The sequence below is a fragment of the Pyrgilauda ruficollis genome, unplaced genomic scaffold, assembly GCF_017590135.1.
Source record: "Pyrgilauda ruficollis isolate IOZ18807 unplaced genomic scaffold, ASM1759013v1 scaffold23, whole genome shotgun sequence".
In the NCBI taxonomy this organism is placed as follows: domain Eukaryota; kingdom Metazoa; phylum Chordata; class Aves; order Passeriformes; family Passeridae; genus Pyrgilauda; species Pyrgilauda ruficollis.
The window spans coordinates 15977583-16001337 of record NW_024522539.1 but is presented as its reverse complement, the minus strand read 5'-3'; the positions used below and the strand labels follow the sequence as shown (position 1 = coordinate 16001337).

Sequence of the window (23755 nt, the reverse complement as noted above, 5' to 3'; positions counted from 1 at the left end):
AAATAACATGCATTTGAAAAGGACAGGAAGGTAGTAGGAACAGCTTAGAACACAAGAACTGACTCTGTGCTGGTAACTGGTTTATGTTCTTAGATCCACAGGACAGCATGCAGAGGAAAGTATGAGTCAGAGCCCTTCCTATTAAATTCCCCATGATACAACAAGAAATACTTCCAAAATACCTCTATCTGTGTGTCATCACCACACCAGCGTGTAAGGAAAAAATGCTAACAGAGCATTACAGTGTTACAAGGCTGGGACAGTGAGGAGAGGAAAACCAATATAATGGCTTGGAGCACTGCAACACACAGGGCTATTCTGGCAGAATAATGTAAGAGTTTGGGGTGGAAAGTATTTTGAAAGTTGTTATAGCACTGGAGAGACCAAGACCAGCCTTGAGAATATTGTTGTCAGAGCAATATGCCTCTGTGAAATTACATCCTCACTTGTGCTCATGGCAAACTTTTCAAATAAGTTTTGCTTAAATGCATCCGTTCCCTCTCAGAAAGCAATGTCCTGACACGTTCGCGTTGGACTTTTGGGAAGACTCCATACCAAGTGATTTTTGTAAGGTCTGTTGTGCCACCAGGAGGATTTCTATTGAACTACACTTTTAAATGTTCCAGGATAAATACACGTGATTTTACAGATTACATTTGTGATTATTAACTTACAGACAAAACACTCAGCCTGTTACTAAAAAAAAAGTGATTTTTTTTCTTTAAATTTCCACTCTCTGCAATATTTTTATGTCTCATAAGTTCTCTAAATTCATTTAAGCACATGAATGATAACTAACAGAAATTCTTCTGCCTTTTTCTTTTTGACTGGGGTGGGAAACTGCAAAAGAATATGCTCACGGGTACAACTTCATGCAATATTTCATTTACTATGAAACAGCAAACATATGTTCAGTTCTGAGTTGCTCAGGAAAAGGAAGACAGGCAGAGGGTCCTGTAGAGGCCCACAAAGATGATGAGGGGTCTGGAGCATCTCTCTTATGAGGAAAGACAGCAGGAGCTGGGCCAGTTTAGACGAGAGAAGACTGAGAGGCGATCTAATTAATACATATAAATATCTTCAAGGCCAGTACCAAGAGGATTGTGCCAGACTTTTTCTGTGGAGCCCAGCGATGTGACAAGAAGCAATGGCCATAAACTAAACCACAAAATGTTTCATCTCAGCATGAGGAAGAACTTATGTGTAGGGTGGCAGAGCACTGGAGCAGCTGCCCAGGGAGATTGTGGAGCCTCCCTCTCTGGAGACATTCCAAGCCCAGCAGGACACGTTCCTGTGTCACCTGCTCTGGATGATCTCCAGAGGTGCCTTCCAGCCCCGGCAATTCTACACTTGTGCGCCATACGAGGATGATTTAGCCACCATCTAGCGGGAAGGCGGCGCACTCGTACAGGCGTTTACGGCCCGGCGGGCCGGTGTCGCGCAGCGCGGTGCCGGAGCGACACGCGGCCGTTCCAGCGCCGCTCCCGCCCCCGGCGCTCGGCACAGGCGCGGCTGCGGCGCAGGCAGCGCCCGGCCCGGCCCGGCGGCGGACATGCCTGTGAGTTGTGTGCGGGCTCTGCCCGAGCCCGGTGCCGCCTGGCCCGGGCTCCGTGGGGACCTCGCGGGGCGGGGGGTGACGGAGCGGACGCGACCGTCCTCGGGCTCCCCGCCGTTCCCGGGAGCCGCCGGCGGCCGCCAAGGCCGGGGCGGGCCCGGTCCGGCCGTGCGGGCCCGGCTGCGGCCGCGCTCGGGGCAGCCCCGGCGCGCCCGGCCGGCTCCCGCGTAACGCGCCGTGCGCTTTTCCTCCTGCCCCACCCAGCTGGCCAAGGACCTAGTGCATCCCTCCTTAGAGGATGAGAAGAGGAAACACAAAAAGAAACGTCTTGTGCAGAGCCCAAACTCCTACTTTATGGATGTAAAATGTCCAGGTAAATATTTGAAATGTTCATGCGTTATGGAAGGAACAAAATTAATTTTGTGTAGCGTACGTATAACGGTTGATTATTATTTTTTATCTGAGTTAGGTATGTCTATTCTGTAGAGAAAAAGATCTTTATATTGCTTTGGGTTTTTTAACAATAAAAGTGTTTCCCATATTTGGAAAAAGTTCATGTAAACAATCAGACTTCTTTTCTGGAGGTTCTGGCATGAGGGCTTCTTTATTTGGGTTTTTTCCTTTATAAAACACTTTTATAAAACACCTGTTTACGTGTATAAAAAGTGAGATTAAATGGTTGCATTAAAGTATCCATAGCACAAGTTTCAAACAGAAGCCAGCATTGTTTTCCTCCTTTTGTAAGTTAGTTCTGGAAGAGCAAGGATATCCTTTTGACAAGGATATATGCAAAGGATACTGCACACATACATAAAAGTAAAACATACACCACTGCCTTTTTTGCATGTGCTGTTAAGAACTAAGCTGCCATCTAGCTCATATACAAGGGTTATAAGATGTTGCCTATGTCCACTTTTCAGAGATCTTCATTCCTTTGGCTCAGAGACATCTGTATAATCAACTTCTCTATCATAAACTAAACGATGGGATTTTGTAGCACCATGACAGGAATGTGCTCTACCAGTGAACAGCTTTTTTATTCAGCACAGTTACATCCACATTGCCCAGAGTGGTAACTTCCTAGCAACTGCTGCAGCATAAGAAGATTCTAGCAGTGAGAAAACACTTACAATAATGATCTTCCTGACTCAGAACCAGGGAATTGTTGAGGTACTCAGGTTTTCTAATCTTATTCTTTCTTAGTAGCCTAGTTTTCTAAGAAGCTCTGAGACATATTCCATCTGAAAGCGAGGTAAGTTAATTTAAACAACTTGAAAGTAAACTGTGGTTGCTTTCAGACAAATACAGGGTTGAAGGCTAAGCCTCTGGGGGTTTTTTTTGGTTTTTTTTACACTTTGTTCAAACCAGTATACATGAATGCATACACTGTGATACAGTTAGTGTCAACATAGGCCCATAGGTCATGGGTTATCTTCATTACTGTTGGGTTAATTGTTTTTTGTGTTTGAGGGTATATAGAGCAAAGCAGGAGAGCTTCAATAATGCTAGAATCCTATGCAGAGGGCATTGAAAATAGCAGATGGCCTTATGTGTCCCTAGGTCAGTGGAAATGGAAGTTCCTACCTTGGTACTCAGATGGGTTGGGCTCATTTGCCTGCCAACCCACAAACGTTAAAAACTCATCCACATGGAAGTTCAGCTTCAACAGGGGAAAAACAAAATTTGCTGTGATTAAATTTTGGCTCTTAGCAGTTTTTCACAAAGATTTGTACAGTTGCTCTTTGTGATTTAAGCAGAGATCTGTTATTTTGTCTGATAGTACTTCTCCCTACCAAGCTGACCTTTAGTCACAGGACCCTGCTCACAACATATAGTCTGTCTTAGCTTTCTGATCCACACGTGCTGAAAATGCAATCTCTGCTCACCTTTACCTATTTATTTTGTACATCCACATGCAGATTAAATCCTTTACAGGTTTTCTCCCTCCAAAAATATCACTTGGCTAATTAAAAATACTTTTCAGGGAAAGAAATTGAAAAGCAGTGAAAATCCCATTTCTAAGCCGTGTATGAGTGATCACATCCTTTCTTAAATCATAGAATTTATAAATTGTAGGCAAAAGCGTTGCATAGGGAATTAGTGAAATTTTTCTGTGCAAGTCTTTCCATTTAAATATTATGTTAGCTTTACAGAATGCAACCAAGCCTTACATGTACCAATTATTAAACAGAAAGCAAACACAGATTGGAACAGCAGTGTTTGTATTCCCAGCTTTCAGACTTTGTCAACAGCAGTGTTCTACTGTTACAAGTTAAATATTTCTCCAGCTACATGGGTTCCTCTGTTCAGCAGAGGAGGCTAATCTGGAACTGCTGAACTTCTTTACAGGAGATGTGATAGGCAAATTAGGGCTTGTCAGCCAGCAGGGTCTGTTGATTTTCATATGGGAATCAAACCAGTTCCTGTTACCTAACTTGCTTTCCTATGCTTGTAAGTAAAGGCAAGCATTTCAGAACACAATGGCTTGCTGAGTTTGGCTTGGTGTGTTGTGTAAGGAAATATAGATGCATTTTGGACAAGTGTATTTAGAGTACCTGATTCAATTAACACATAAAAAATGGTGCTAGAAATACCCAGTGGAAAGTTTCATAATGTTGTTTTTCAGGATGCTACAAGATCACCACTGTCTTCAGCCATGCTCAGACAGTAGTTCTGTGTGTAGGGTGCTCAACTGTCCTGTGCCAGCCAACTGGGGGCAAAGCCAGGCTCACTGAAGGTAAGGGCAATGTTACACAACCTAAATATGCCATTATATAAATGCATTTTATAGCCTGTAAATATTTTGGCTTGGATTTTGGAAACTGATACTGGAACAATGATTTTGCAAATTGCTTAGAGTTGGCTACTATGAACATTGTTAATAGGCCCAGAATTGTGAATTTTTCTTCAGATTCTTTGTTTTTAAATGGCTGTACAGATCTGCCAGGGAGCTAAACACCGACATTGTCATCAAACACATTTCATTTTAGGTGACTTGTCATTCCCTTCAGCTTGTGTAATGAATACTGCTGTTTAACTCTGAGCTGTGTTTAAAGTGTTGAAAAGCACCATCAAAGGTGCTTTTGCCAGGCTAAAGTAATTCTGTGCCACTGCTAGTCACTAATGGCTTGCCTGTTTGGTTTTAAACAGCCCTACTGTAAAGCAGTTCCCTGGCTCAAAGAACACTTGTTTCATATCAATTATAAGGGAACAAATAACCACCAATAATGTATATACAGGTAACTGGTATAACACCAGTATCATTGAGTGCAGCCCAATTCTGGGGCATGTGAAAAGCACTGGAAACACTTTAGGATTTAAAAAATGTAAAAATTAATCCAGATTTTATTAATTTCTTGTTTAAAGGGCAAAAGGCAAGCATGTATACAAATTACACATAGCAGTGCTTATATAATGTGCTGCTACACAGGGGTGGTAAACATGAGGACAGAACACCTGAAGTGAGGCTGTTGAGCAGTTGAAATGGTAACAACACACACAGCAGCTGTTTCAGTTTGGGGTTTGTATCACTAAAGGATGGAACAGTAGACTGACATTTTAAAATGCATCTGGAAGAAAAGGAATAGTACATTTTAATCTTATTTTAAGATGAATTGCATGACAGCCATATTGTTCAAGTTGAGCTAGAGAAGACCTACAGTGTTAAATCTTCACCTCTTATGGTACATGAAATTTAAATTTAATCCATGATTTTTTCTACTTACATTAGATGGATAATTTTTCAAGGCAGTCTCACAATTTAAGGGCTATTCATATCTCTACTCACGTGATTTCTTTGCAGGCTGTTCATTTAGAAGAAAGCAACACTGAACAGTTCAGCATGTGATTTTTGGATCTGTGTTCCTGAAAGCCTTACCAGTTTAAAAATGCCTGTTACAACAACAATGTAATTATGATTGATTTTGTACAAATTACATGCTACTGCTGACTAATCTGCTGGAATCTCCTTTTCAGTAAATGATCTGAAGTGCAAGTTCTTCCTGTAAGTTTGCAGACAACCAAGCTCTATTTTTATAAGTTTGTTTGAACAGTAAAAACCTTGGACTTCCTGCATCCTTCCTTGCTAATCATAAACTACAGCAGTGTAATGCATATAGTGACAGAAACTGCTTTAAAAATGCATTTTGTGTATTCTATTACTGCAGCTACCGTAACTGCAAGGGTTGCAAAAGCTAGATAAGATTTTAAATGGCTCATTTGCTTTCAATGTTGCTGTAGTCCCTCCCCGCTCTTGGGTAATGTGATGATAAATAAAAATGAAAAGTTACTCATCTCTGTTCAGCTGTTTCTCTGGAATGCATGGATTTCCCTCCCCCCAAAACTGCCCTTGGTATTCTAAACTGAGATGTCTATCCAAAAAAAACCAAAACAAAAGTAGTCCTTTGCAAAGCACTGAAAACATGCAGTATAGAGAAGGCAACTGGCATATAAGCAGTTGTAAGTCATGGAACTGCACTAAGAGGTGTGAATGGTGTCTAGGAACTAGTACAGCAAACCCATGCATATTGTTAGTATTAAATACTGACATTAAATAATTGCCTTCTTGCAATAAGGAAAATGGTTTAATTTGTTTGTGAAAGCCATGTCTTTCTAAATGGCTGGTAAAAATGGATTTTGTTTTTAACCACGAGAAAATACTAAAAAAGAATCTTACATATATCTTATTGTATTAAGTAATATGTCAAGTTATGTATCAACAGCTCTTTAAAAGTATCAGGTGTCTTGGTGAGCTAATTATTATTGAGATTTTCTAATTAGCTAATATTCTTTTTATGACTTTGAAAACTTGTACATGTCTAGTCAATAAAATAAACCAAAAACCTGATACTACAATTGGTTGCATTTGCAAGGTAGGTTTTATTTCTGTTATTTCAAACAGCAAACATGTGAATACCATATGCAGAAGGAGGTGTTTGATACAGAAACAGGTGTACCAATGGAATACACATGCCTTCTAAGAAAAATAGGGGTTTATGTCAGTGCCACTCACAACAAAGGTTCACTCACAGGTAAGTTTATCATGAAAGCTGCTCTTAATTGACCAGACATAGTCTAGTTAGTTTCTCATGTACAATGCCAGCCCATCAAATTACTGGTTTTAGAACAAAGTTCAAAGTAGCAATATTATTTGTGACCTGAATACATATGCTAAGGCCAGATTGATTCCTAGTCTCTCATATCTCTGCCTTGTCTACCCTAAAAGATAAGAACTCATGATTAATTTAATATCAAAGCAGAGACTGTCAGGGACCCATTTTGTTCCAGGTACTAGAAGATTAAATGATTGGATACTCTTGAGATAAAGACAATACATTATTAATGAATAAAGAAGTGAAATTTTGGTGAGTGGGCCAGAAATCCCAAGCAAACAGTTTTTAAGGTACAATAATGACTGTAATTATGAAGAATATACTAAACTAGTCTTATTAGCTCCAATTAAAAATGCAGGTGAAACACTGACCCCTCCAGATACTAAATTTCCTGGTTTCTTGGTCTTGGCTAATAAATATTACCATAGGCATAGTGGGAACAGAGATGGCAGCACGCTGTGTCACAGGGCAGGTGACAACTGTGAAGATAACACCAAAAGCATTAGTTTGGGAAAGAGGCAGGTAGAGCTGTCTTCTGCTAGCTGCTAACCAAGACACCTTACTCCTTATATTCAGAGCAGCAGAGCTGCTAAGCAGTGCAGGAACCTTTCCTGAAAGACATTTCTGTTTTGTCTCAGCCTGGAAGTACTGTCTAATGTAACTGCAGGGGAAGTGAGGTGGGGGTAAATCTTTGAGGTGACAGAGATCTTCCATGCCATTGTGAAATACATAAAATGGACACTTCAGATGCTACTTTATTCCCATTGTGAAACTGATCATTAGAAAATCTCCCACCTGTAGTCCCGTGTCCAGCTCTGGGCCCCTCACTTCAGCAAAGGCATTGAGGAGCTGGGGCATGTCCAGAGAAAGGCAGTTGCCATTCTTTCTTTCTCTGGGGGACGGGTCTGGAGCACAAGTCTGACAAGAAGCTGAAGGAGTCTGGAGAAAAGGGGTGACCTTATCACTCTACAACTCCCTGACAGGAGCGTGGAGCCAGGGGGGGTTGGCCTCTTCTCACGGGGAACAAGTGAAAGGACAAGAGGACATTGGCTCAAGCTGCACCAGGTGAGGATCAGGTTGGACAACAGGAAGAATCTCTTCACAGAAAGGGTGCTCAGGCATTGGAAGGAGCTGCCCACAGAGGTGGTGGTGTCCCCACCCCTGGATGCAGCACTTTGAGCTGTGCTCCAGCTGCCATGGCCGTGTTTGGTTGGTGAAACTTCTACTCCTGGCTTCAAGCATGGACTTCGAGTTGTATTGAGCTATTTGAGTTCCTAATTCCTGTTTACAAGGGAGTATCTAGGCTACAGAATACAGTGCCATTTCTGGCTACCAAGTGTATATCACTCAAAAACAACAGGACAGTTTGACACCTTGCACATTGTGCTATTTGGGTGGATTTGACTCTAGAAATAATACCTTTATTGCACAGTAAACTAATTCTACACATTCTCTGTGTCCAATAAAAATGGATGAGAGAATATCTAAAAAATGAAGAGAATTTTACTTTACATTTAAATTTACTTTACATTGCTCTAGATTCATTCTTTTCTAGTTCTTAATCCACAGCTCTGACAAAAGCCTGCTTCTGGGTATAAATCTGCATTCTGGAGGTAGCTTCAAGGTTTGGGTTTTGTTGGTTTTTTAAGCAAGTTAGGGAAGTGGTAGGTAAAAACAAAAAGCAATGGTGACACAATTTTTTCTTCAAAAAGTAATACTGAATAGTTGTGGCAGACTGGAACTGTGAGAATAACAAGCAACATATTTGTGTGCTAAAATCAAGATGTGAAATTTTTCAAAAGTTTAACATTCTAGGTAGATAATTTGTACTTAGTGCAAAAAAAAAAAAGGCTATTTTTTAATCTTGGTCACGTGTTTCACTAGTTGGTAAAAATAACCTGCTAAATATAATGATCATTTACACAGGTACTACAGAAAGTCACCTTTGACTGATACATTCTCATTTTCTGTAAGTTAGGAACTTCCCTGAGAGATGAATTCCAGTTAGACGTAATTTTAGCACCACTAGCAGAGGTTAATTAAGTGAATTATTTGTGTTTTTTCTTCCCATATTCTTAGTGAACTTGAAGTCCAATTACACCCTTCTCCCTTTGTTGTTCAGCCCAGTGAGCTCAGTCCCACACATCTCCTTTAGCCCACAGATTGTGCCCGTTTCTCTTTATCGAATTCCCTTGCGATCTTTAAGGCAGTGCTGTTGAGCGAAACCGATTGCATATTGCAGATAATAGTGACAATGACACCTCTCGGGGGTGCCACTGGCCAGGTACCCACAGCTTCAGGGTCCAGCTCTTCAGGCAGGATGAGGAGCACGCTGCTGGCCCCCACGGCGCCCCCGGTGTGAGATGCATAGTGCCTCTGCTGTCTGCAGCAGCCATACTGTTGGTTTTTCTCCACCACAGCCCAAGCCATGGCGTATTTACCATCCCTGTCCCATGACACTTCTGTTTTTGGCACTGGAGTCCACATCATTGCAACTGTGCTTGGCTTGAGGTACCCTGGAAGAAGTTTGGCGTTCTTGTTTTTAAATTGTCCGGCTTGGTAACTGTACAACAAGGCATTTCCAAATTTCAGGAGGTCACCTACTGATGACAGGAAGCCACCACCAGCCCACTTGTAAGAGTTGTCCACATACGGTGCATTTACCAGCCGTCCCTTTTTGTTGTAAATGTAACACCTAAAATTCAAGAAAATTCAACTTGTCATTTTCATGGACTATGCACCATGGTTTTAAGCTGCCCTACCTTAAAAGAGCAAACTGAGCTTGTATTAGCTTGTTCTTGTGAACATTTAGAGGGTTTTTAAAACATATTTTTAAAATATATATTTATTGCAGAAAAGTCAACAAGTAATTCAGACAGAAAAACAAAAATTAAGGTGACTTCTTAGGTTAGAAGCTGAACTTCAATAAAAGTACCAATCCTTCTGCTTAATCTTAGGATATAGTAAGAATAAAGGCAATATACAAATAAGAGATGTGACAGAGATAAATAGAACAGGCACCACAGATTTTTTTCTTAAATCCCTGTACTAGAAATGTTTTTAAAGAACAAGGAATTCTACAACTGAGGCTTAGGTGACTGCTCTCAGACAGTAGTTCACATTTTTGGCTGATTCCCCCCAGTGCCCCATTATGGTTGCCATACTCTACAACAAAGCAAGGAACATTAAAGTCTTGTATAACACAAATGTAGAAACTACCAGCCAGAGCTGCATAATAAACTATCAGGAACAATACAACAGAAGTGCAGGACAAATTGTGCTTTTGAAAGAAAGAAACAGTCCAATCATAATTTGATTAATTTCATACAACATATGAAAAGGACTTGTGGAATAAGTATATAACCCAAGGAATTTCAGCCTTTGGTCTTTAGACCACATAAGGTCCATGGAGAGTTATGAAAAGGAAAAGCCCTACCTAGATTGGGAAGCTTTCTAGCAAACTTCTGAATAACTTATAACACTGGAAGTCAGAGGTTGAAACAAAGGAAGAATGATGAATGGTCCAGGATGCAAGACTACCGTCAACTCTGACAGTGATTTAGTATCCTGTTGTCCCCATAATGAGTTTATTGATCACAGAAAACCCTGTTACAAAGACATCCACTTATAGCTCTAAAAGATCTAGAACACAGATTTTTAAGCATTTCCCTGTTAGATAGATATAGTATAACCAAAGTATTAAACAAACCTCAACATGTCAATACATTCTATTTTGAGGCATCAAGCTCCAATTTGTGGAAGCAAACCCATCAGCATCTCAGTTTTGCTTGACAGTAAGTACCTATAAAAACACTCCCAGAAGAGCATCTCTCCCAGTTCTTTGATCCCTCCCATATTTCAGTTTATAAAAGGATGAACATGTTCTAAAAAACCTTGACTGTACAAAGTTGATAATTTATGAGAACATCACCATCATCCAGATGAGCCTCTGATCCTACAGCCAGAGAGCCTCTGAAATTTTGCAAGCAAACTGAACACCAGCACAAAGCATCTTGGAATAGAGCAGTGAAGCTGTGCACACACACTTGCAATATATGCCTGTACTTAGTATAAACCTCAGCTTCAACATGTTCATTGTTCTTTGAGAGCATTTTAGAAGCTAAACTTAAAAAGTCTGAGTCTCATTTTCACAAGACTGTTAGTAAAACCTACTTTGTCATTCAACAGAATTCTTGTCCCACACCAAAATTTAACAGAGGAGTCAATAATCAATTTCTGAGCCCAGACAGGAAGTTCAATAAAATAAGACAAGAAACCCTAGCCTGATCCACTGTATTGGAATAGATTATCCAGTTACAGAAATTTCTCTCAGCTTGTTGTTTTATTTTGGTAGGAGTGGGGGGTTGGGGATGTTGTTTTGTTTTTTTCCTATGTTAAATTAATTTTTAAAATAAATTGATGTTAAACAGGATTTTAATTCTGGTCAACATTCATACTGAAATTTGATTTATGAAAACCTTGTGTTACTTTGAGACTATTACAATTCCTTGGAACCCTTTAATTGCCAGTATATTAAGCAAAGTAAGGTAATTATATATTCCGACATAATTTCCTAGTTACTCCTTATTTTATTTGCATTTATGAGCTTACTTGTACCCAAAGTAAATGTAAACTTTGAAGCCACCCCTATTACTCCCCTCACCTCCCATGTTCACACTTAGAACAAGAAATATTTATTTCTTATTCTGTAATTTCACATGCTAATTACAAAACCTATGCCATGGCATTGGAACCAGCTACATGAGTAATGTTGAGGTAACATACAACACTTCATTCAAATGTCTGGGAAAATAAAAATCACACATTCTTAATTCAGCTGTCTTAATTAAGGTAAAAAGGGCAACAGTTGTAGTGGAAAAAATAAGGAGTTCCACCCCTGTTTACCTTGCTCTGTTATATATCATTGCTTCATTGTCATCTAGGACAGTTGACAGCATATCCAAATCACGAAACATTTTCAGCATATAATCTGTAAATTTTTGTCCTGAAGCTCTCTCCACAACAGCACTTAAGAGGGTAAAGCCATATGTTGAGTACAAGAACTGACTGCCTTGAAAAAACACAGTGAGAAAGGGAAAACCCCAAGTTAATTGCATGATACTTAAATGGAGTCATGCATGCAAATAAAACTATATATAGCAATTAATAATCAACCATTGTAGATCCTAGGCCTAGGAAATTCTGTACAGCAGCAGACACAGATCCTGCTGAGAGAACAGCACTACAATCTTCCAGGGATCTCTGTGTGCAGTCAGGTTTCATGCCAAGGTGTCAACACTGACATTTAACATCCTTTCCAGGAGATTTACCACATCAGGTCTAACAAGGATGTCTGGATTTGGAAAGCTGACACAAGCCATAAAATTACTGCTCAAAAGAAGCTCAGCTACTGTGACTTGTTTGTGTGTCCATACCCTGGAGAAGGGAAAACAACAGCAACACTCACATTTTTCAAGGCTATTCATCACTTTTAGCACAGTGCTTCTATTTCTAGAATATCCCAAAACATTATATGAACACAAGCATGAATATTATTTAAGACAACAGAATTTATTTAAAAAACAACATTTCATTTTTTAAAATCTCATTCTTGTGCTAATGCCTTCTATGAAACATTTACATACTGAGCAACTGCTAAAGTGCCTGCAGTTGAGACAGAACTTTTATTTGAAGTGAGCTCTCCAGGATGGTGAGTGTTTAACTTCACTCTCTTTCTGCCTTTCTCCCCTTAAATATACATTATTTACTGTTTATCAGCAATGCATGTCATTTACCTTAACCTAAGTAGTTTAAAACTTACACTTGAAGTTCCTCAAAGTCCTCTCTAGACCTAATTTAAATAATCCCAAAAATAAATTACTTCAGTAATTCTGTGATCCTATGGGTTTTTTTTATAGATTTTTTTTTTTTAGGTCTGATTTAGTGCCTCAGTAAAAATTTTTGCTTTTGGTTCCTATCTAGAAGGCCCAGAACATGACTACAGCAAGTTGGTATTTGCTTACAAAATACTTTGTAGATACACATTTGTTACAGAATTATCTTCTTCTTTAGCACTTATAAATCCACTAACTGGTGTGTTTCAGAGCACTTTCTGCATTACTTACTGCTCCTGGGAGGAAAATCTCATACATAAATACTACATGACCAGGTGGTTTGTGCAGAACAGACCAAATACTTCTCTGTTGAGCTTTTAATGGGGCACATGAAGGAAAAAAAAAAAGGGAGGGAAGCAGAACAAACCAAAACTTCCACACAAAACCACTCTTCCCTGGACTTTACTATCATCATTATGTGTAAAACTGTTTGAAACAAAACTCTTACCAGAGGAGCTTGTTTTGGTCTACATTAATAGAAACTCACCTGGTTTAAAGAATAAGGGATCATTTTTAAATATCTTCAGTGACTCAATCACACTTTCAAATTTTTCCTTCAAATAATACTCTTCCTGTTCAAATTCCTTGTCGTTCCTGCCAGGCTTTGAATTTCTCCTCTTTGTCTCACTATCATGTTCTTTCTTCTGTTTGACACAATCAGTGTTTTCAGTCCCTTTACCTTCTTTTGCTTTTTGTTCTTTATCCTGATGGGATTTTGTTAGCTTAAGTGCTCTGTTTGCCTTTTCCTTTTCTTCTTTTACTTTTGTAATGTCTTTTTCATAGTGACGAATCCCACTCAAGTGTGAAACTAACTGTCTTGTGGTAATAGTGACCTAGGTGGACAGGATAATGTGAGCTCTCTTCATTAAAAGACAAACAATAAATCAGCAACAAAGTAAAATTCACCATGACAAAGAAGAGATAAAGGTGCAAGACCTTTTAAATATCACATATTAACCAGAATATTTTTTAAAATCTATATATATGTGGACTACACACTTGATAGAAAAGTGAAGATCCAAATATGCTTTTTTTGAGCGAGAAACATCACTACTTGTCTAAATGATTTTGAGTGTTTTGTAGGAATAGGTCCGAATCAGGCACCCGTACACAGCTCTGTCGTGACCAGACCAAAAAATTTTTAAAACTCTTACCAATAAACAATTACAAACCTTTTCACCCTCGTAGACTTTTTCTGGAAATTCAGGGACATATTTCTGCACTGGAGCATCTAAATCCAGTTTCCCCTCTTCCCACAGTTTGGCAACAGCCATCATTGTGAGACACTTGCTGATGCTGGCGATGCGCATGATGGTCTCTGGCTTGCACACCACGCGGTTCTCTACGTCAGCATAGCCCAAACCTGCCAGCAAACAAAAACACTCTGCTGAGTCCTCTGCACAGAGACATGCTGAATTAAGTACATGCAATCAATCAGATTTACTGGCTCTTCAAAATATTTTTCCTCCAGCTAAACTGGGATACGAAGCATTGGGCTGTCCCAGCCCCTGCTTCAGTTCAGTCAATAACATTTTAGTGTAGTAGCAGCAGTTAGTCAGAGCCCATTGGATTAGCAATGGCATCTCAAGTTGCTGATTAAGACTACAACAAACATAATGATAAATGAGATTAAGATTAAGCCAAAATTTACACTCCTGAGGTCAAATTTTCAGTGTATAAACCCAAAGAGACCAAAATCTAAGACCATAAAGTAACTGACCAACAGTTATAAACACTCCTTTTACTGTTCTGAATTAATGGCTGAAGCAGTAAAGGGTCTTATTTTATCAATACAAAAATTGAGAGAGGAAATCACTCACAAATTCATACCAATTACCTAAACTGTAAGGTTTCACAGAACTGAGGTGTTACTATGTTTCAATATCACTCAGCATGACCTCAATTAAAATACAACTTAACAGTCTCTGTGACAGTGTTTTCCTATGTAACTAACCCACAAGTCCGGTAGCAAGAACTGGAATTAATAAGGCATTATCAAGCTGCCAAACTAGTCTTCAGTTTGAGTGAGGTTTGAAGAAAGTGCAAGTGATGTTGCAGCATAAAAGCAAGAAAATTCAGCAATGACATATTTGCAGTTTGCAGTACAAGAAAGGCCTGAAGGCAACACACCTCTGTCTCTATAAAACTGTAGTCTAACAATGAACTGAACAATAAAACCCCAAACCTTGACAAAGTACAAGAAATAAAACAGATGACATGCCATTTGCCCAAGGCCCTTTCTCTTATATAGTTGCTACTCAAGTGCCTGTGGTTGTTAATGCAGATGCTGTTCCCCTCAGTAAAAACACCTTTCTGAAAGGATAATGCCTGTTAAATCCCAGCACCTTCCCAGTAAAGCTACACCTCAGCCCACAAACAGGAGGCAGGTCACCAAACGTGAGCCCTTATTCCTCTGACTGCTAAGGAAGTTCCTGTGGGGAGAACAGTTCTTTACCTCCCACATACAGTGCTACCAGAGCCCTGTACAGCTCTATGCCCAGGGGACATTCAAAGGTTAATCTGAAAAATTAATGCAAGAAAGGTTCTCCAATCTAACTGCTGAGACATACTAGCATATTCAGGAAGTTAACAAATTATCAATTCATGGAAATGATTGAAGTTTATCAAGGAAGGTGTCATTTGATACTCCCTAAGCACCCATTTCTGGCTACTGTCCAGAGATGGGACATCAAGCAGACAAAATCCCAGCCTGATTAGCTTGTCTGAATTGTTCATTTTTAAAATGTCCATCAGTTCTTGACAGTATGTACAACTACTACTCCCATATACTAACCTTCTGACCAGACTTCCTTTCCATCTACAGAAACTCCAACTAAAATACCAGGGATTCCTGCTTCATCCTGCAAAAAAACAAAATGGAGAGAAGACATTTAGATGGATATTTAAATTAAAATCTTCCCAAGCCCTTGAAATTAAAAAGCTACAAAAACCCTACAAATAAACCTGCTTATTGTTGTCAAATTATAGTTGAAATTTTGTTATGTACCAGTTTGGTTGAACCGGTACAAACTGCTTTTGCAAAGCTGACATTTCAGCTCAGCTATTGGGAGAAACATACCTAACAAGAATAGCAAGGTAATAATTTTTACTTTAATAATTCAATTAAATTACTGAATGGAACACGCAAAAGAAACAAAACATGACAATCAATATGCAACCGGCAAACTGCATCACCTACTGGCAGGCAAGGCTTCAAAAAAGCTTCAGCTGGATTTTCGAAGTAACTACAACGTGCTTTTTAAACAGAATCACAGAATATCCTGAGTCGGAAGGGACCCACAGGGATCTTAGAGGCAGCTCCTGGCCCTGCACAGGAGAGCTCCAACAATCCCAGCCCGTGCCTGAGAGCGTGGATCAAACACTCCTGGAGCTCGGTCAGGCTTGCGAGCAGCGACCACTTACCTGGGGAGCCAGTTCAGTGCCTGACCACCCTGGAAATAAAAAACTTTTCCTAACACCCACCTAAACTTCTCCTGACATAGTTTCCTGGCATTCCCCAGTCACAGAAAGGCAGAGATCAGTGCCTGCCGCTGCGCCTCCCCTCACGAGGAAGCTGCAGGCGCAGTCAGGTCTCTCCTCCGGGCTGAACCAAGTGCCCTCGGACGGCTCCTGCCTCTCCCTCCTACAGCCTTTAAGGCCCCCCTTGTTCTCACATACCCCATACTGTGCCTGCCACACTTCCGTACACCCCGGTATCAAGCTGGCCTGAGCTGCGCCAGCACCCACAGCCTCCAGCGGTGCCCCCTCAGCACCTTGATCCTCCGCACCAGGTCCCTGCTCCTCTCCACGGCCGCGCCGAAGCCCCGCGGCGACGGCGGCTTCTCCGCCCGCCCGCTCTCAGACTCGCCTCCCTCCGGCGCCGCCCGAACCCCCAGAGCCAGCCCCAGCGCCAGCCCCCAGCCCCAGGGCCGCGCCCCGGCCCCGCCGCCCCCTCTGCGGGGCGCGGGGAGCCGCCCGGGAGCCGCCGCTGCAGCGGCGGGACGGGCTCCGGCGGGACGGGCTCCGGCGGGGCTGCAGCGGCTGGCGCGGAGCAGCGCAGCTCGCCCGCCGTCGCCACGGGCTGCAAACGGGACACACGGGCCGCTTCCCCGCGGCTCGGCACGACTGGCCGGCCAGGGAGAGAAGCGGAATCACAGGAACGATGAGGTTGGAAAAGACCTCTGAGGTCAGCGAGTCCGGCCCGTGACCGAGCACCACCTCAGCAGGTGGACTACGGCACCAAGCGCAGCGTCCAGCCTTTCCTTGAACACCTCCAGGGTCGGGGACTCCCAACGCCTTCCTGGTCAGAGCCCATTCCAGTGTCACTCTTTCAGTGAAAAAAGCCTTCCTAGTGCCCATCCTAAACCTCCCCTGGTGTAGGTTAAGACTGTGTCCTCTCATCCTGTCACTTGTGGTGTGGAAGTAAAGTCAGACCCCCACCTGGCTACACCCTCCTGTGTAGGGAGTTCTAGAGGGCAATAAGGTCTCCCCAGAATCTCCTTTTCCCCAGGCTAAACACCCCCAGCTCCTTCATCTCATCAAACTTGTGCTCCAGACCTTTGCCCATCTCCTTGTCCTTCTTAGGACCCACTGCAGCACCTCAGTGTTCTCTTGTCTTGAAGGGCACAGAACTGGACACAGCACTTGAGTGGAGGCCTCACCGGTGCCACGTACAAGGGACTTGGAGCTGGTTCCTTTAGGTAACCACCAAAAGCCACCAGCTGCGTCCACAGGTGATGTTTGGCAAAATGAGCCAAAACCCTGTGAATCCTCCCCAAGAACTAATTCTTTGGAAATAAAGGTTTTTGAAGCAGAGCCCCAGCAGGCTCAGCACCACTCACTCTTCCTCCTGATGAGGTTGTAACCTGAGGTGAGGTTGTAACTCCTGCCAGCACCAATGTGGCTCTGACAAAATAACCTGGTATTAGCCAACACTTTCATTGCTCTGATGCATAAGAAAAAGGTAGAGAAGGTGAAGAACACTTGAAGTCACAAAATAATTTCTTAACTCTGCACTCCCCAGCAAATGTTTGCAGAATCAAATGAAAAAAGCTCGCTGCTAAACATATGCCAGGCAGAAGTTAGGCTAACACCCAGATAAAACCTCTTAGCTGCAAGATGACCATATTTGAACTAGGTTTGTCAGGAATTACTTAGAGTAGCTTAATCTTCCAGCATTGGCTGTAGTGTCATGTTTCAGCCTAGAAGAGTGTGGATGGCACAGCTGGCATAAGCAGAGTTCTAGAAGGACAGACTCCCCACTTCTGCTTACAAGTATGGCTCACTTCTGTGAGATGCTAACCTAGGGATTTCAATCTTCTTCATGTCCAGAGATCTCAAAAATGGCAGGATTTGGCAGAAAGTCGGGCCAAATAGCTTTCATGTGTGAAGTCAAGTGCAGACCAGATGCTACCCTTGCCACTGCAGACATTTATTGCTCATTTGTATTTTCTCAATAAAACTCCATTGCTTATCACAGTACAACTTCATACCCAACTGGTACAAGATGATGTATTTACTCTCTTGTAACTCATTTTCACGGTGTTAAACTGTCTCTGGAAGCATTTTGCAGCAGGAATCTCTGCATTCCTACATGAACCTGCTCAGCATGAACACTCTTTGACATCACACTTTTGAATGGGCCAGAAACAGAGCTTGTCATTTTTCTCTGATTGCCTTAATGAAGAGCTTTGTGCTAAATCCAGTAGCACGACCTACTGTTATCTGTTTTTTATCTTCCTCCAAACTGCTGGGTTTGCTAACTTTGACTTGAGCTATCAGGCTTACAATGTTTTGAGGATTTTCTACTCTTTTTCTTCTGATAGCAATAGAAAATGAGGACAGCAAGCACTGGGCTGATCCAATTACAATTTAACAAAAAAGACAATGTTTTTCTTCATTCTTGCCCATCAGTGACTCAGAAGTACAGGCACAGAGTCTCATCTTCTTTATGTAACATAACCAGAAAAGTCAATCTGGACACCCCATCTGGCATGGTGGAAAAATCTCCACATGGTTGGTTTAGTACTAAACCAGCTGATTTTTCTCCTGCTCTGCCTCCTTGCCAGGCTATACTTGCTGGATTTGTGTTGAGATATGCCTTATTCAGATGATAAAGAATGGTGTGAGACAATGGGTCTCTCAACAAGGCAGGGCTGTGCTCGCTCTCCTCCACTTGGGCCCAGTTCTGGAGTCTCACCATCAAGAATCCCTTAAGATTTTAGAGCCTCTAAGACAAACACCAAATGCCCAATAATACAAGACGTTCAAACAAAGTGCTGCTGTTTCTTCCCAGTTATCCTGCTCTTCTATTGCATGCCACAGCATTCACTGGCTTTTTCATAACACTGTGATGAAGTGAGCTGGGGAACCACAGCAAGGTGGGCAGCAGCTTTTGTGCTGTTCTGCAGTGCTGTAGCCCACCAGCAAAAGGTGCCCTGCTGCTGCTGATGGTCACCAGTTTGTGGAAACATCAGGCAATTGCAAATTGTGAGGCTTCATCAACATTTCCTAAAACGTAACTCTTGGGGCAAAAAAAGAAATCAGGAATTTTGAAAACAATTTCATGACTTCTGTCAGTCCTCCTGCATTTCTGCAAATGCTTTTGTGGATTCTGATGCCTCAGAATCCACAGATAATAACAGATAATAATAACAGATGTTATTATGGCTGTTCCTGCTTGTAGGTCTGGACTTTGATCGCATTATTTTTGCTGTGATGATCTCATTTGCTTTTCTAGTTCACTGACAAACTCTGCAGTGACACGCCCCTAAATGTAACCCTTCCATTGAAAAAAATGGGTAATGTTTTTAACAAACAACATGTAAGGTTTGAAAGATAGAAAACAAGTGATTAGTATCAGTATTCCCCTGATAAAGGGCTGGGCAGACCTGAAATCATGAGCCATCTCTGCTCTTTCATATTATTAAATACCATTTGTAACTGCCACAGACCCAGACTGAAGCTTGTAGGATGAATGTGTAGGAAAGGGCTCTTAAAAATGAAGAATGTAATAGTGTAAGGAAGCTCCTTTGTTTTCATTTTTGGATTTATTGTGAAACAATGAAATGGTCCATTAATCCAATGGATTCCCATTATTCCAACTGGATTCCACTAATTAAAGACTAACTTCTGTAAAGATTTCTGGATTTAAAAGTGTTGAATCTAATGGAATATAATTAACAGACAAGAGTTAAAGTTGTCAAAAAGGACTGTAATTTGTATTTGTACTAGATAAAATGAAGAAAAATAGGAAAATAGCACTTAAAAATATTATATATGTGTACATAAATATGTGGAAAATGTATGTTGATGGAAAATGCAAAGAGTGAAGGGATAACAATTACCTTGATCAAACCTGATGTTTCCACTATCAGCACAGGAAGGAAATAAAAGACCCAAACGATTTCTGAATTAGAAAAGAAGATAAATAAAGAGAATACTAGATGCAGAGAGAAATCAAGCTCTGCTTTCTCTCTCTTTTCAGAAACAATTTCATTTTTCTCTCTCTTTTCAGCAGGAATTTTGTTTATTTGAGAACCAAGAGACAGTGAATTTTTATTTCCCTCTGGCTTGAAGCATTTGCACAGTAGATGGCAGTAAAAACCCTCACCCATTTGACCAGTTGCTAGCAAAGGGAGTGGTTCCACTGCCGTGGGAGCTTCCTTGGTTGTCACAGAGTTACTGAACTCAGTTATTACAGTCTCCTCACCCTCATACCTTTTTTTTGTTTGCTCTTGGTCAGTATAGCAGTCCTCAGAGTATTATTATTTATCAAGTAAGGAAAGAGCAGCATGATCTCAGTGTGTGTACCAGTGCAGTAACAGAGCAGCAGTGCCAATCTGCACCTGGACCATTCTGGGCTGGGGCAGTCAGAGCCAGGCACCATCCCCCTAAAGGTACAGAAATAAGGGTAATCTCACAGCTCGAGTTTAACATTTAAATCTTCCCCAAGATTTTTGGGTTGGTTTGGGTCTTTTCCATAAGGTCAGCTGAGCAACTTTAGTCAGGAACAACTCTTTAAGCAGGTAAGATATCTTACAAGAGAGCCAAGGGAAAGAGCAGGATTAAAGCAGTGGATCTTCAGACAGTGAGATCAACACATTTATCATCAGCTCTTCTTAATTTACTTCATTTTCCTGTGTACTCAGGATGTATCATCTGGGCATTATAAACTTTCAATGAAATAGAATATGCAAGTTTTATAGTGCCACACTGTTACTGCCTTAGTTTCAGAAGCTGCATGCAGTCTGACACAGTTCCTAAAAAAACAGGATGGAAGTTTGGAAAATATTTTGCATGTTAAGAAAAGGAATGCTGAAAAGACCATGCTGTGGTTACAGATCAGCCAAAGGGCACACACACTTATTTTTCTTCTTTGCAAAAACATTGGTTTTAAAATTCCAGTTTTGCAGTGATGATTTTCTCATAGTTTTAATTCAGGGTCTACTTGAAACTTTTTTGGACCCAGAGGAAAAATAACTTTCACCAGCTGAAAGTATGTAGTGAAGGAACATTTGTGAAATACATCAGTGTAAAAAAAGAGAAAACAGCCACACATACACTCTCCCTCCAAAGAAAAGAAAACATGCAGATTTTTTTTTCTGTTTTTCCTGAAGATATTCTCCAGGTAACAATCCTTTCTGGTAGAAAACAGCACAACCACACATACACTCTCCCTCCAAGGAAAAGAAAACAGGCAGATTTTTTTTTTCTGTTTTTCCTGAAGTTATTCTCCAGGTAACAATCCTTTCTGGTAGAAAACAGCACAGAGAGTACTGAACAATTTTGTGCCTGAGAATATCCTCACATGTCTCATTACAATTCACTTGCTGTATGTAACCTTTTTACCCTCTCCAGCTTTTCTCCCACTTACTGGGCAGAGGTACAAGACACCATGGAAAGTGATGGTGTGCATCACCACTGCTCAGAGTGCCAGAAGCACCACACAGCAACAGAGAGTTTCACTTTCCAGTTGCATCTTTTCAGACTCAATCATGTTGTTTCAAAACAAAGTAAAACCCATGGAAGGTGTAAAACACCTGAAAGATTAAACATATTAACAAGGTATTGTGAGGCTCATATGCCCAAAGATAGAATTAAATGTGCAGGCACTTGGGAAAGCTTTCTGGCTTGCTCTAGAAAGAGCTTCTCACAGGTAGGTGATAACTACCTTTCTTTCCACCCTTCCTCCCCAAAATACAAAGCTTAATGAAATGAACATGTCCCAGAATCTGTGAGTCAAAGAGGTGGCTGTGAGGACTCTGGCAGCCTGACACTTACAGGTGAGAGAAGTGGGCCAGACAACTGCATTCAGGCACCCTGAAGTGCCAGCACCAAGTGCCACCTCCCCAGCAGGTGTCTCCAAGTCAGGAAGAAAGACAACAGGCACATTTGCTTGGACAGGTACAGCAGCAGGAGGAAAAACCTGCTTCCAGATTTTCTGTGTGAATCTCCAGGCATACTCTGTCTAAAGAGTCCTGATTTGCACTTACTGTACTTATCTGTTCTTCTAGACAGAAGACTCTGGATCCTGCTCAGTACCCAATCTAGCAGTTTTTCCAAGCAATTCAACATGATTTGAAGCCCCAGCATGTATTTTTACTGATATCTACTGCCACAAGCAAAAGGTTCTCTGCAGTTTATGCCAAATACTCACCCAGTTATAAGTGCAGGCTGGTTGCCAGCCCATTTTCCATGATTACTGCTCTGACCATCCATTCTCGTGTGCTTTCACCTACCCGTGCTGCAACTATACCTTCATTTTGCTTTGCAGTCATGTTCTGTGCCACTAAAATTGCTCTTCGTGGGAAAGGAGTACAGATAGCTTGAGAAACTGCACAGGCTAGTAAAAAACAGGAAAAGGACTCTTATCAAATTAGTAACGTCTCGGGTATTTGGGTGGAGGCATTTGGCACTGGGCTTGCATATTCTTATGGGAGTGAGTCCATGAATACTACAAACTCCATTCCTTTGCTTCATTTTTGTCCCAAAAATTCCTTTGCTACTTTTTGTCCCAAACTTAAACATATTTCAAAATAGCCCCTCTAAAGAAGTCTAATTACTATATGCTATACAAATTGCTAAGCAGGCATTTTACTTTATTCCCTTTCCATACAGGATAAATCAAGTTAATGACATTTGCACAGGTTTATACTCCAATAGGATATTTGCAAAAACTAAAATAGGTATTTCTTTTGTACCTTTGAAAGCAGGACTGTGGGAAACAACTAAGAAAATTCAAAAAACTGCTACTGAGGGAAGACAACTGCCTGGGATGAGTGACTTCTCTAATATGTCCTAAGTGTAAGACAGTTCATCTCTCTTGTGACTTGGAGTAACTCATCAACTGCTTGAATTGGAAATACTGTCATTTATTTATTTTACTTTGAACACAACCAGGACCATTTCCTTGATTTAGATGCCACTTGTACTTTCTGGTGTACAGCAATGTACATCACACACTTAACTTATAGTTATGCCTTAGCGTGATTAACATTACTCAGTAGAACAGTTTGACTACCTGCACACTCATCTCAGTGTCTGTCACTCAGCTTGGGTTCTTTTCATCCTTTCATCACCAATAAAAGCAATCTGCAGCGTGAAGACAAGCAGATAAGGACACATCCATCAGAGGAGAATCAAGCTCAAGGCGTGCTGGTGCTGGAGGGGAGGCTGTGCTCTACTTAGTGGATGACGACATTTTTTCCAAGTGCTGTAATGAAAGCTAACAAGTTCCTACTCGACTTAGTGCCTGGCAAATTTAACCAACAGGTGTGAGTAAAAAGCATTTTTTTTTTGTGGGCTGTTCTGTTCCTGTGAATTCCCAACCAGGAAAATGAAATAGAACCAAAGCTAAATCTCCATGTTGTCTGAGAAATACATGTGTAACTGATAAGTGACATGCCTGTTGTTGATTCACAGGCAAAACAGACTCGGGCAAAAGAGGAACTGGGAAAACAGATATTAGGGCTTTCTTTGTTTAAAGTGGTTTGAAAAGGGATTTCTGCCATCTCACACTTTTAATACAGTATGCAGGTGTCCTACTCAGATAAAAAAACCCCTGCTCAGCACCTCTGAACACCAGCTTTTTCTTTAAAAATTGAAATATAACATTGCACTGCTCACTGTGGGCAGCTGCTTGGTTTTTAAACCTACATACCAAATGTCACAGCAGCTAAAGATCCAGCAGCGTT

The 23755-nt window shown here is 41.1% G+C and overlaps 2 protein-coding genes across 3 annotated transcripts; one reads left to right on the top strand and one right to left on the bottom strand.

Annotated features, from left to right (window-relative positions):
- The first annotated feature begins 1341 nt into the window (after window positions 1-1341).
- RPS27L (ribosomal protein S27 like) lies at window positions 1342-5843 on the top strand. The gene is made up of 4 exons (XM_041468853.1): window positions 1342-1558; window positions 1820-1928; window positions 4182-4292; window positions 5358-5843. The coding sequence occupies exons 1-4, from the start codon at window positions 1553-1555 to the stop codon at window positions 5384-5386; spliced, it is 255 nt and encodes an 84-aa protein (XP_041324787.1). The 5' UTR covers window positions 1342-1552; the 3' UTR covers window positions 5387-5843.
- Window positions 5844-6417: 574 nt separating this feature from the next.
- Window positions 6418-22322, bottom strand: LACTB (lactamase beta). Of its 2 annotated transcripts, none has more exons than XM_041468850.1 (6): window positions 22219-22322; window positions 15355-15421; window positions 13733-13923; window positions 13048-13393; window positions 11572-11737; window positions 6418-9361 (listed from the first exon to the last, which is right to left on the bottom strand). In XM_041468850.1, exons 1-6 carry the CDS (start codon window positions 22249-22251, stop codon window positions 8818-8820), a joined length of 1347 nt encoding a protein of 448 aa, XP_041324784.1. In that variant the 5' UTR covers window positions 22252-22322; the 3' UTR covers window positions 6418-8817. The 2 variants fall into 2 exon arrangements, with proteins under 2 accessions (XP_041324784.1, XP_041324785.1); XM_041468851.1 differs by lacking the exon at window positions 22219-22322 and adding an exon at window positions 16334-16696.
- Between the last annotated feature and the right edge of the window lie 1433 nt (window positions 22323-23755).